At 41.4% G+C, this 13,409-nt stretch overlaps 1 protein-coding gene across 6 annotated transcripts in view; it reads left to right on the top strand.

Annotated features, from left to right (window-relative positions):
* Window positions 1–13,409, top strand: part of LAMA2 (laminin subunit alpha 2) — a 1,231,414-nt gene that overhangs the window by 948,245 nt on the left and 269,760 nt on the right. For all 6 annotated transcript variants that reach the window (XM_075339908.1, XM_075339907.1, XM_075339906.1 and 3 more), the window contains one exon: window positions 9,403–9,501. In XM_075339908.1, the coding sequence (XP_075196023.1) occupies window positions 9,403–9,501 (99 nt within the window). The remainder of the gene's footprint in view (window positions 1–9,402; window positions 9,502–13,409) is intronic.

Raw genomic sequence — 13,409 nt, 5'->3', positions numbered from 1 at the left:
AGGACATATTCACCAAGAAAAGTCAGAAACCAGGCTGGAAACATATATACCCACATGTGCCCAGGAGGGGGATAAATAATAATAATTATTGCAATACATATATATATATATATATATATATATATATACACACACACACACACCAGTAGGCCCCCAGGATGTGACATCTATACCAGGAGCAAGACATATACACCATGAGTGGCCTGGGATGGGGTCATATATACCAGAAGGACATATATATGTGTGTATACAGTATATATATATGTATATATATATATATATATATATATATATTACATGTTTTTCCAAGAGTGGCAGTGAGACTGTAGGAGGTTTGATGGGTGGGGGCGGAGCTGGGGTGAAGCCTGGGCGGAGTCCCAAGGGGCCCCGAAAATTTTGCCAGTATGGGGCTCTGAAATTCCTAGTGGCGGCCCTGTGGGGACCCATTTATCAGAGACAGGTGCAGGGGAAGAAGGTACCAGAGTACTAAACTGGCACTGGGACAAAGGGGACTTGGAGGTGAAACCAGCCGACCTTGGGTAACCAGTTATCACCAACCAGCAGTGAGTAAAAACCAGTTGCACTATACCTCTGTGTGGACTACCTTCTTCCGACGCCCGTCACATCACCCATCCTCAGGGGCCCAGCCCGGCTTGTGGAGGGCCTACCATCCAGGCTGCAATTAACACCAGCCCCAGTAGTGACATACTGCAGCGGCAGCTCCATATCTATAGCCGCAACACCGCAAGTGGTGACACGTATGAACATTACTCTAATCCCCTGTAAATACACCCCCATTACAAAAAGGGCCCAGGGCACAGAACCAGGCAACCGCCACCCCAGTTACATTCCCAAGATACACAGTGCCTGGGACTGAGTACCCCATATCCCTGGGTGCGACATATACCATCTCATACTCTGGCTCACTTTTTTTTTTTTTTAGACATTCTAGGTATGTTGTAGTCACAAAATAGCTCTGTATTAGCATAGTATGTATTTTATTTCCAAAATGGCACCCTTGAAAATTATTCAAGAACATGAAGTATTTCTCCCAGAAAATTATTGCAATTACATATGTTTTGTTATGTACATGTTTATTTCCTTTGTGTATGTTGGACTAAAACAAAATCAGTTAGAAAAAAAGGCAAATTGACATAATTTCACACAAAACACCAAAAATGGTACCTTTCCAAAATTGTGGGTAAACAGCTTCTTTCAAGCATGTGATGCTCATTCAAACTCAACTGTGGCAAATAATAGGTGTGGTCAATATAAACATTACAAATGAAATTAGATAAAAAGGGTTGCAGTTGAAACAATCTTTACATTATGTGTCTGCATGTACCACAGTAAGGCCCCTTTCACACGTCAGTGATTCTGGGACGTTTGTGCTTTTTTTAAAACGTACCAGAATCACTGACATACTCAGACCCATTATAATGAATGGGTCTGCTCACACGTCAGTGATTTGTCACTGCACGTGTCTCCGTGCGGCGTACCCGCGTGTGCGTTATTGCTGCACGGAGACATGTCCATTTTTTTCTGGCATCACTGATGTTCCACGGACCATGCAGTGGTGTGATCCGTGAAACACGTGCCAGAAAAAAACGTGCTTTTAAAATAAAAATCATTTTTACTCACCCGGCGTCCAGCGATGTCCTCTGCAGCCCGTGCAGCCTGCTGCTTCTGAGCCGGCTCATTACTGTCGCGCATATTCATTATGCGCGACACAGCCGACCCGGAAGCAGCTGCTGCGGGGGTCATCGCCGGCCGGATGCTGCAGCGCGGGAGCGATCAGCACCATGGACAGCGGGAGCGCGCACAGGTGAGTTGTTTTCTAAGTGCAATCACGGGCCACGGAGAACGGAGCCCGGATTGCACTTAGACAACCCACGTGTGCCGTGAATCACGGCACATGCAGGGACATGTGCGTGTTTTACACGCCAGTGAAAAACGTCACTGTTTTTCACTGACGTGTGAAACGGGCCTAAGTATGGAACACAGAAAGAGGAGAAGAGAAATGTCTGAGGACTTGAGAACCAAAAGTGTTGCAAAATATCAACAATCACAAGGTTAGAGGTCTATCTACAGAAATTTTGATGTGAACTTGTTCACAGTGCACAACATAATCAAGAATTTTACAACCCAGGGCATTATAGCTTATCTATCTGGACGTGGACAACAGGGAAAAATTGATGAAAGGTTGCAATGCAAGATTGTCAGGATAGTGGATAAACAGCCCCAATCAAGTTTTAAAGAAATTCAAGTTGTCTTGCAGGCTCAGGGGGCAAGAGTATCAGCGTGAATTATCCATCGACAGTTTAATAAAAGGAAAACCTATGGCAAGATGCCCAGGTGGACTCCACTGCTGACAAAGAGACATACAAAATCTAGACTGCAGTTTGCCAAAATGTGAGTAAAGGCCCAGTCACACTAAACAACTTACCAGCGATCCCAACAACGATACAACCTGATAGGGATCGCTGGTAAGTTGCTAGGAGGTCGCTGGTGAGATGTCACACTAAGCGACGCTCTAGCGATCCCACCAGCAACCTGACCTGGCAGGGATCGCTGGAGCATCACTAGACGTGGAAGCATGCTGCGCTTGGTAACTAAGGTAAATATCGAGTAACCAACTCGATATTTACCTTGGTTACCAGCGCACACCGCTTGGCGCTGGCTCCCTGCACACCTAGCCACAGTACACATTGGGTTAATTTCCCGATGTGTACTTTGCTACGTGTGCAGGCAGCAGGGAGCCGGCTTCTGCGGACGCTGGTAACCACGGTAAACATCGGGTAACCAAGAAGCCCTTCCCTTGGTTACCCGATATTTACCTTAGTTACCAGCGTCCGCCACTCTCACACTGCCAGTCCCGGCTCCCTGTACCCTGCACCTCTAGCCACAGTACACATTGGGTTAATTACCCGATGTGTTTTCCAGCTACGTGTGCAAGGAGCCGGCACTGACAGCTGAGAGTGGCGGACGCTGGTAACGAAGGTAAATATCGGGTAACCAAGGAAAGGGCTTCTTGGTTACCTGATATCTACATTGGTTACCAGCGTCCGCAGAAGCCGACTCCCTGCTGCCTGCACATTTAGTTGTTGCTCTGTCGCTGTCACACACAGCGATGTGTGCTTCACAGCGGGAGAGCAACAACTAAAAAATGGTCCAGGACATTCAGCAACAACCAGCGACCTCACAGCAGGGGCCAGGTTGTTGCTGGATGTCACACACAACAACATCGCTTGCAAGTTGTGCCTCAGCAGCGATGTTGCTAGCGATGTTGCTAGCGATGTTGCTTAGTGTGACGGTACCTTAAGACAAAACCCCCCTGGGAAAGGGTCTTGTGGACAGATGAGACCAAGATAGAGCTTTTTGGTAAAACACATCATTCTACTGCTTGCTGAAAATGGAATGAGGCCTGCAAAGAAAAGAACACAGTGCCTACCGTCAAATATGATGGAGCTCATCATATAATGATGTTTTCAGTTGTTTTGCTGCCTCTGGCAGTGTGTGCCTTGACTGTGTGCAAGGCTTTGGGAAATCTGAAAATTATCAAAGGATTTTTGTCACAATGTAGTGCCCAGTGTCAGAAAGCTGGGTTTGCATCCTAGGTCATGGGTCTCCCACAAGGACAATCACCCCAATCATACTTTAAAAAGCATCCAGAAGTGGATAGAAACAAAGCACTGGAGAGTTCTCAAGTTGCCAACAATGAGTCTGGATCTAAACCCATTGAACACCTGTGTACAGATCTTAAAATTGCTGTTGGGAGAAGGCGCCCTTCAGATATGAGAGACCTGGAGCAGATTGCAAAAGAAGAGTGATCCAAAATTCCAGTTGAGAGGTATAAGAAGGTGGTTATAGGAAGTGATTGATTGCAGTTGTTTATTCCAAAGGGTGTTCAACAGAATATTAACATGAAGCTGCCAGTAATTTTGTTCAACCCACTTTTGGGGTTTTGTGTGAAATTATTTCCAGTTTGGCTTTTTTTCTCATTTTTTTGAGTTGCACCAATACAGAAAAAGGAAAAAAAACATGTGTATAACAAAATATGAATAATTGTAATAACTTTGTGGGAGAAAAACTTTTTCTGGAGCAATTTCAACAGTGCCATCACCATGACCATAATTTCCCAATGACAAATATATCTGTCATGAAGTATCGAGGGACTTTAATGTTAGCTTTGAAGCTTTGGCAGGGGGCAGTTGCTGGCCTTATTATATTGCTAACATCTTCCTCTAACAGCATTGAATAGTGCATCTTTCAATTGCCATTTTTAAAGCTGGTGTCACACACAGCGACAACGACAACGACGTCGCTGCTACGTCACCATTTTCTGTGACGTTGCAGCGACGTCCCGTCGCTGTCGCTGTGTGTGACATCCAGCAACGACCTGGCCCCTGCTGTGAAGTCGCCGGTCGTTGCTGGATGTCCAGCTTCATTTTTTGGTCATCACTCTCCCGCTGTGACACACACATCGCTGTGTGTGACAGCGAGAGAGCGATGAAATGAAGCGAGCAGGGAGCAGGAGCCGGCATCTGGCAGCTGCGGTAAGCTGTAACGAGCGTAAACATCGGGTAACCAAGGGAAGACCTTTCCCTGGTTACCCGATATTTACCTTCGTTACCAGCCTCCGCTCTTGCTGCCAGCGCCGGCTACTGCTCTGTGCACATGTGGCTGCAGTACACATCGGGTAATTAACCCGATGTATACTGTAGCAAGGAGAGCAAGGAGCCAGCGCTAAGCAGTGCGCGCAGCTCCCTGTTCTCTGCACTGTGACATGTAGCTGCAGCACACATCGGGTTAATTAACCAGATGTACCTAGGAGAGCAAGGAGCCAGCGCTAAGCGCGGCTCCCTGCTCTCTGCACATGTAGCGACGTTATGATCGCTGCTGCTTCTGCTGTGTTTGACAGCTAAGCAGCGATCATTACAGCGACTTACAAGGTCGCTGTTACGTCACAGAAAATGGTGACGTAACAGCGACGTCGTTGTCGCTGTCGCTTAGTGTGAACCCAGCTTAACCTCTGAATTGCCTCTATCAATTGCCAACAGTGGCATTTAAGTTCCGCATTCCAGCTTAGGCTATGTGTCCACGGTAGAATGTTGCTGCGGATTTTTCTGCATGAAAATCCGCGACTTTCCCGGCAAATCCGCACCTTTTCAAAGGTGCGGATTTGCCGCGGATTTGCCGCGGATTTACCGTGGAATTGCCGCGGATTTTGGTGTGGATTTTTTTTTTTCCCAATTCTATAGCCAAAATCCGGATCAAAATCCGCAACAATAATTGACATGTTGCAGATTTTTCCGGATCAAAATCCGCGGCAAATGCGCCGCGGAAAAATCCGCAGCATGGACACAGCATTTCCAAAATGCCATTGAAATGGCTGGAAAGTGCCGCTGCTGCAGATTTTCGGAAAATCCGCGGCTTTTCCGCGAGAAATCCGCGGCAAAATCCGCGCATTTTCCGCAGCGTGGGCACATAGCCTTAGACTTTTGTTCTGGTTGCCATCGATCTCCCTGCAACATAATCGTAGGGAGCCAATGGGATACGATGACAGCAAGGAATGATCTGTACGCCCCCTGCATGTCATATGATCTCTCCTGTGGCTGGGCACTATAGAAGACTGATTTTTACATTGTACAGCAATACTGCAGTTTTGTAGTATATAGTAGAAGCAATCTGACAATCCTTAGGTTCAAGCCGACTGAGGGGACTAACATACAAAGTAAGGTGTAACATTTTTTTTTAAAAAATATATAAATAAATATATATATATATTTTTTTAAAAAAAACAAAAATATATAAATATTCAAATCACCTCATTTTTCCACAGTTAAAAATAAAGAAAATTAAAGAATAAAAAAACACATACATACATATCAATGTGTCTAAAAAAGTTGGAACACATTATTTACAAAAGACGCAGAGCACAATTCACATAAGAACATAACAATGCGATTAGTGTCATCAGGAAAAGAAATGTGATAGTATCAGTCCACCTGCTTCCAAATACACATGTCTTCACTATTGATATTATCAATTCTTATTAATGCTAAGCACTGACAGACACAGATATAAGAGGGCCGCTGTGCAGGACCAATATATGGGCCCATTACAGTCATCATGATGCACACTTACATCTAGATTGTAGATTGAAATGGGCCCCCATACCTTTTGGGCCCCTGTGTGGCTGCATAGGTTGCACCAATGAAATGTCCACCCCTGATGCTAACGCAGCAATTTCTTCAGCGAGGCTCAGACATTGAGCAGCAGCCACTCCTGGCTCACACTGCGCTCCGTGAGACCTGGGACACTGATGAGCTGTGAAATTAGGAACATCACCGCTCATCACTCTCATTCCCTTCAAGTTGTGTTACAAATCAGCACTCAAAAAAACATAAAAAACATGATAAAAAAACAATGTGTGAGCACAGCCTAACAGTCTATTGCAGCAAAAATATCTTTTGCAAACACTAAACATGTACACATGCCCTAGCCGTACAATTTGTCTAATCTGCATAATACTTTCAAGCTTTGTATGGAGTGATGAGTAAGCACTAAAATGCTCATGGGCTCAGTTCTCGATTCGAGCAGGTTGAATACTTGGACGTACGTAACTTGAGTAACAAGCAGAGGCGAGCATGCTTGCTCATCACTAGTCATGACTTGTTTCTGATTCTATATAAACCCGTAAAATAAACCTGTCTTTTATATGGTTAAATTCAAGGCACGTGAGGCACTAGAAGGCAATGGAAAGCGGTCTATTATGATGAGAGAGAATGCTTGTCACTACTCAATCCTCAATCAAATATCATAGTGCTCTGGTTTGCTTGGTACTCGGCCGATTATCGCAGGCACTCGGATGTCTTGATCATGAATGATCCAACACAAATAACTGGCTCCCTTTAGTGAATGATGGGAACTGACACTCCATTGAAAGCCACTTGCAGTCTCTGAATGGCTCTCACTGGGGTAAAAAAAAAAAGTGTTCCGATGCTGTGAGTAAATAAAAAACATCAACCCTCCCTTCCCCCAGAAATGCTGTGTTTATGGGTGGCTGTATGTGGGCAGAGAGCTGGACTGCCCAATCATTGAGTTCCATTGTACTCGTTACTCGAGTCGAGCTCATCAGAGCATCCAACCTGCTCGATTAGAGTAAAAAGCACTCGAGTATTTTAGCGCCCGGTCATTACTTGTGCTCGCTCATCATTAGCAGTCTATGTACACATTTACAGAACACAAATTCGTAGAGGAGCTGTCTGAATGAATTCTGATAATGCACTAAAAAATATTTAATTATTATATTAGTATACATTGTAACATGCTTAGAAAATAACTAAATACAATGTATTCTCCTTTGCACCTACATTTAATATCCCATAAACAGTTTTTACATAGCTTTCTACAAGTTTTAATGAAAAGTAAATAAACACCTTGCACATTTCTACAATTTGCTAATCCTTGGGCTGAAAACAGTCTATTGATTCGGCACTCGCCTACTGATTCCTAGCTCATATGATTGTGACTACATTTCTTTGGCATAATATCTTGCTGACAGCAGTAACTTGTACTGAGCCGAACCACAAACAAATATCTGCTAAGCTACTGAGCCAAGTATGAGCATTAATGACACGAAGCTGCGTGTGCAATCAAGATTACAATCTGGCATTAAGGCACTTGTCCCCTGGGTGAAGCAATTTATCACACTAGGTCAGTTTCCTTCCTATATAAATGGATTTTAAAAGCATAGATGACACCAGGAGGATAAATGATTGTCAAAAGCTATTTATCATGGAAGAGTTAATGAAATGTGCAAATCTTGCTTTAAAAAAAGTTTTGATATATTAAAAATGTATCTACACTTGACAAAAATGATTAAGGAAGCCCTCAACAGGAAGCTAGTGTCTCATGCAAAGTGCCCCATGACCACAGCAAAATAATGAGCAAGGCAGAGATTTTTTTAAGGATTTGCTTATTGACAGCCTCAATTTAATTAACTACCTACACTGTCAAATATTTACATTTGCCATTTTTCTATATTATTGACAAAGATATTTTTACATCTATTATAAAATATACTTTATAGTGATGGGCGAGAATTTCAATGCTTGGTTCTCGAAATGTTGAGTGATCACTACGATTAGGGATGATCGAATACTTTGATTATTCGGCTTCGCGAATATTTTCCGAATACCTCGCCGCTATTCGACTATTCACGAATATTCGATGCTATGTAAGTCTATGGGAAACCCGAATAACAACTATTCTGAACTATTCGGTCTTCCCATAGACTTACATTGCGCATCGAATAGTTGAATAGTGGCGAGGTATTCGGAAAATATTCGCGAAGCTGAAAAATCGAAGTATTCAATCTTCCCTAACTATGATGCTTGATTGCTCGTTACTCGGGTTGGGCAAGTCACATGCTCGGGCGGGCTCAACTCAAGTAATGAGTATAATGGAAGTTACTGATTGGCCAAGTCAGCTCTCCCCCCACATACACTTTTTCCATTTTTTTTACACACTACATCCGATCACGCTGTTGTTACAACCAAGGTGAGCCATTAAAACACTGCAAGTGTTTTGCACAGGGCTGAGCACCAAGCGTACCTGAGCACAGGGTTACTCGCACGAGTTTTGTTCGCACGTAAATCATCCGGTCCCCAAACCTGGACCTTGATTTTTAAATTTGTTGTTCTGTTCGAAAACTGAACCTCAGGTATACTCATCTCCAGTGCTGACTCACATAATTCACTAAAGGGCGCTGGCGCTTTGTGTTCAGCGTTTCACGGACTAAATATCCGAGCACTCGCGATACTTGGCCGAGCACCGTGAGTATCCGAGAACTCCAATGCTTGATCAAGTATAGGGGCAGTGCCAGGCACGCTCACCCATCACTAATTGACATCTATTCCTGCAGTGGCTGGATATAAGTTTTGTGTACATAGCGGAACACCACAGCTTCATACATCATTGTTTAGTGGCCACTATTAAATACTGCAGTTTATGTCCTATTTATTCCCCCCACCTCTATTTTGTATTATTGATACATTTTTATTAAAAACTATAGGAGCTATAAACTTGTTATATCTTCCTGATGGTGGGAGGATGGACTCCAAGTATCTCGATATAAAAGGTAGCAGCTCACAACCAAGAAGCAACGTGTGTTTGAGCCGCTGTGATATACATGACTAATGATAATTGCAAGATGTCTAAATGTATGTTGAAACCACTCTATGCATTTCCGTGCAAGTGAATAAACATTTATTACGAACATATAGCATGCCTGTCATAACATTGCGGAATTGATGAATTGCGGTGAAATAAAGATGCCTTGTGTGCACACAGTTGAAAGTGCCTGCAGTACTGAAATGTGTCTTAATAACTTTTCAGCATTTACTGTCACCTCAACGAGCGCCTGAAAGACTGCTCCAGCTGGCACAAAACAACCACGATACTCTTGTCATTGAGATAGATGAGCTACTGAACAGGGTAAGAATACAGAAAATACCACTAAGCAATTGAGAGTTCATGCTACATGCAATGACAGCATACATGCTGTGATTTCCTTATGTAAAGCATTGGGAAATATGATAGCTGGTAACATTTCTCACTTATTCTGCATGATGATTCTACTGCTTTCCATTATGACAATTTTATACCTGTTGGAAAAACGTACACATCCATGCACCTGTCATCTATTTACAGACCTGTCACTTTTCTTTACCATTTATTTTATTATCCACCTTACACTTATAGGATAATATTGTTATATTCCATTGCCTATTATTTTTGCCTTCTAATATGAAACCATCTGTTAATCAACATCATACTGGAGAATAGTAAGCAGAAGATCGAAGTGGAGAGAAATAGTATAAACATGTTAACCATTTATATAAAATGTTTATTTTATACTATTAATCCATTTGCATGCTAATGTAATTGATTATTCCTGATTTCATAGATAATCGTGCTTTTAGTTACTTTATTGCCCTTTCCACAAACGTTTCTTCACTAGGAGAAGATGAAACCCTCATCTATCAAACAATTGTAGCATATCCTCTGAACAGATATAAAAAAGTGCATTTAGAAGGCAACATTGCAAAAAAAATTCTTTACTGTACCAGCATCTAACTTTATTTTCTTCTACAGTGCCTTGAAAAAGTATTCAAACCCCATAATTATTTATATTAAGACCCACAAACCTAAATGTGTTTTATTGGGATTTTTATACCAACACAACACCACATAGCATGTTTTTGTGAAGTGTAAAGGAAATGATGCAGGGTTTTCTAAATATTTTAAAAATATAAATCTGGAAATTTTTATGTGCATTTGTATTCAACCCCTTTGAGTCAATATTTTTTAGGACGACCTTTCACTGTAATTACTGCTGCAAGTCTTTTGTGTCTGTCTTTACCAACTTTGCAGATCAAGAGGCTGAAAATTTTGCCCATCTATTTTGCAAATATGTTTGGATCTAAACCACTACATTGTAGTTCTGGCAGTATGTGTAGCGTCATTGTACTGCTGGAAGGTGAAACTATGCCCCAGCCTCATGTATTTTGCAACCTCTAAAAGGTTTACCTACAGAATTGAGCTGTATTTACCTAGATAATTCTTCCCATTACCTCTGACCAGCCTTCCTGTCCTTGCTGAAGCAAAGCATCACCATATAATGATGTGTCTTCCACCATGTTTGATGGTGGGGATGGTATTTTCAGGGTGATGTGCAGTGTTAGTTTACACCACACATCCCATTTTGCATTTCATCCAAAAAGGTATGCTTTGCGTTCGTCTTACTAGAATACCTTCTTCCACATGCTAGCTGTGTCTCCTACATGATTTTTTGCAAACTGCAAAAGTGACTATTTATGGGCTGCTTTCAAAAATGTTTTTTTGTTGCTACTCTTCCATAAAGGCCAGATTTGTTGAGTATACAACTAATAATTGTCCTGTGGCAGATTCTCCCAGTTGAGCTGTGGATCTCTGCAGCTCCTCCAGAGTAACCATGGGTCTCTTGGCTGCTTCTCTAGTGCTATCCTTGATTGGAATGTCCATTTAGGTGGATGGCCATGTATTGGTAGATTTGCAGTTGTGTTATACTACTTTCATTTTTCGATGATGGATTGCACAGTGCTCTGTGAGATGTTCAGAGCTTTCGACTATTTTTTAATAACCTAACTCTGCTTTATTATTCTCTACAACTTTATTCCTGATCTGTCTGATGTGTTCCTTAAATTTTGCGCTGCTGTTTGATCCCTAATTTTCTCAAAAAACCTCTGAAGCCTTCACAGAAAAACTGTAGTTACACTGAAAAAAGTTATACACAAATGGATGAAAATGTACTAATTAGGTGACTTCTCAAAGTAATTGATCTCTCAGAATTTTATTTAGGGGCATCAGAGTACAGGAGGCTAAAAGCAAATGCACATCACAATTTTCAGATTTATTTTTTAAAAATATATAGAACACCTTCTATCACTTCCTTTATACTTCACAAATATTAGCAAATTTGTGTCGGTATGTCAGATAGAATTCCAATAGATACATTCACGTTTGTGGGTATAATATGAAAAAATGTGGAAAAGCTCACGGGTTTCACTAATTTTTTATGGCACTGTATATGAATGCTGGTCAACCTTATTTTGCACTCTTATGGATACATATACTTAATTTTATACAAAAACGTTATAAACAGGTCATAGAGACATGTTCGAAATTTGTAAATCCCAGAGATACATTAGATGCAAAAATATACACGCCCCCTGATAAATGTCAGACTTTTGTCATGTAAATAAAAATCTATTAATAAAAAAAATCTAAATAATTTCAGAAATGTATCACCCATAATCTGCACAAATCCATTGAGAATCAAACTGAGATTATTTTGAGGTTAAAATAAAAATAACAAAAATTAAAATAATGGGATTGCATAAGTGTGAACACCACCATCTTTTCATTAGAGATTTGTTTGTGTTCAGAATTAGCCAATCACATTAAAATGTATGTTACATAGTAGTCAGTACACAGCTGGTGTAATTTAAATTTATTCTGATTAACTCATATATAGTTTAGCTATACTAGCAGGATTTTATTGAAATTTTCTCAGTTGCATTTTATAGAAAAAGCCATGGTCAAACAACTTACAACACAGCAAAGGGATCTCATTGCTGAAAGTTATCGGTCAGTGGAAGGGTACCCAACAATTTCAAAAGTATTAGATGTACCATGAGACTGTGAAGATGTTCATCAATCAAAAACCGATTTAAGATACTACTCAGGTAGGATATCCTAATTAAATACCAAATATTCACATTACCTTAAACCAATAACTTTAATGAACATATATGCCACAAACATAGTACGTACAATTTTTTCATATATTATAGTGTGAAGATAAGGTAGGAATGCATATACACCCTACTCTATCCCTTCCTAAAATACGGGGGTCGGCATCCTATTTATCAATGATGACCCTGTTCCACGTCGACTAACCTCTGTACTGACCCTCCGCTATCTCTATAAACCCAGTGCTCCTATTTCATAGTGGGTAAAGTGTGTCACCAAAGAGACACCATTACAGGGAGGACACCGCCGCTAGGATATTGTCATCCCAAAGTCAGTGGAAGGAATAAGTGTTCAAAAATGTCTGGATGAGAGCTAAAAAGGCATAAATAGACAGACATACAAAGATTGATTGTAATCTATGACAACAAACCCTTGAAAAAAAATTACTCATTGCTGGGTGTTGTGGTGCGTACCTGCAATCCTGGTTATATTCACTAAGTGTGTCATAATACACCTGTAGACAGGGGCAGAGTAAATGCCTGATGTTGATACAAGAGTATGGTAACTGCTGACATCCAGCAACCAGAGTTGGCGGTAGAGTCTAGAAGTCCACAGACTGAAATCACTAATCAGTGAAGACAGATGCAGTATAGCATCCATTTAATCATATTTTGACTACTCAAGAGGGTCCCCAACACCAGGTGGTCTTCAGTGTTGAGATAAAAAGCTGAACCAGTTTGCCAGCTGTGACCTGAATTTCAAGGATCTTTTTCTAATGTGCCGCTGATGAGCCCCATTAAACTACACAGGGGGTGAAATGCGTAGGGAGATTCTTGGACTAAATTACAGCAAATACATTGCTTGAAATGTATGGATACAGATATATTGTTTTTATTTGTAGTTGACTAATTAGGACCATCCCATCGGTTACTGACGGACAGATAATGACGAAATGTACTCTTGATAACAGTGCACATTCTATCCCTTGTGGGCTTTCTCTTTGATGACACACTTTACCCACTATGAAATAGGAGCACTGAGTATATAGAGATAGCGGAGGGTCAGTACAGAGGTTAGTCGGCGTGGAATGGGGGCGTCATTGATAAATA

This window comes from Anomaloglossus baeobatrachus, chromosome 3 (assembly GCF_048569485.1).
Source record: "Anomaloglossus baeobatrachus isolate aAnoBae1 chromosome 3, aAnoBae1.hap1, whole genome shotgun sequence".
Classification (NCBI taxonomy): domain Eukaryota; kingdom Metazoa; phylum Chordata; class Amphibia; order Anura; family Aromobatidae; genus Anomaloglossus; species Anomaloglossus baeobatrachus.
Note: the sequence above shows the minus strand (reverse complement) of the source record. Positions and strands in the feature narration are given on the sequence as shown.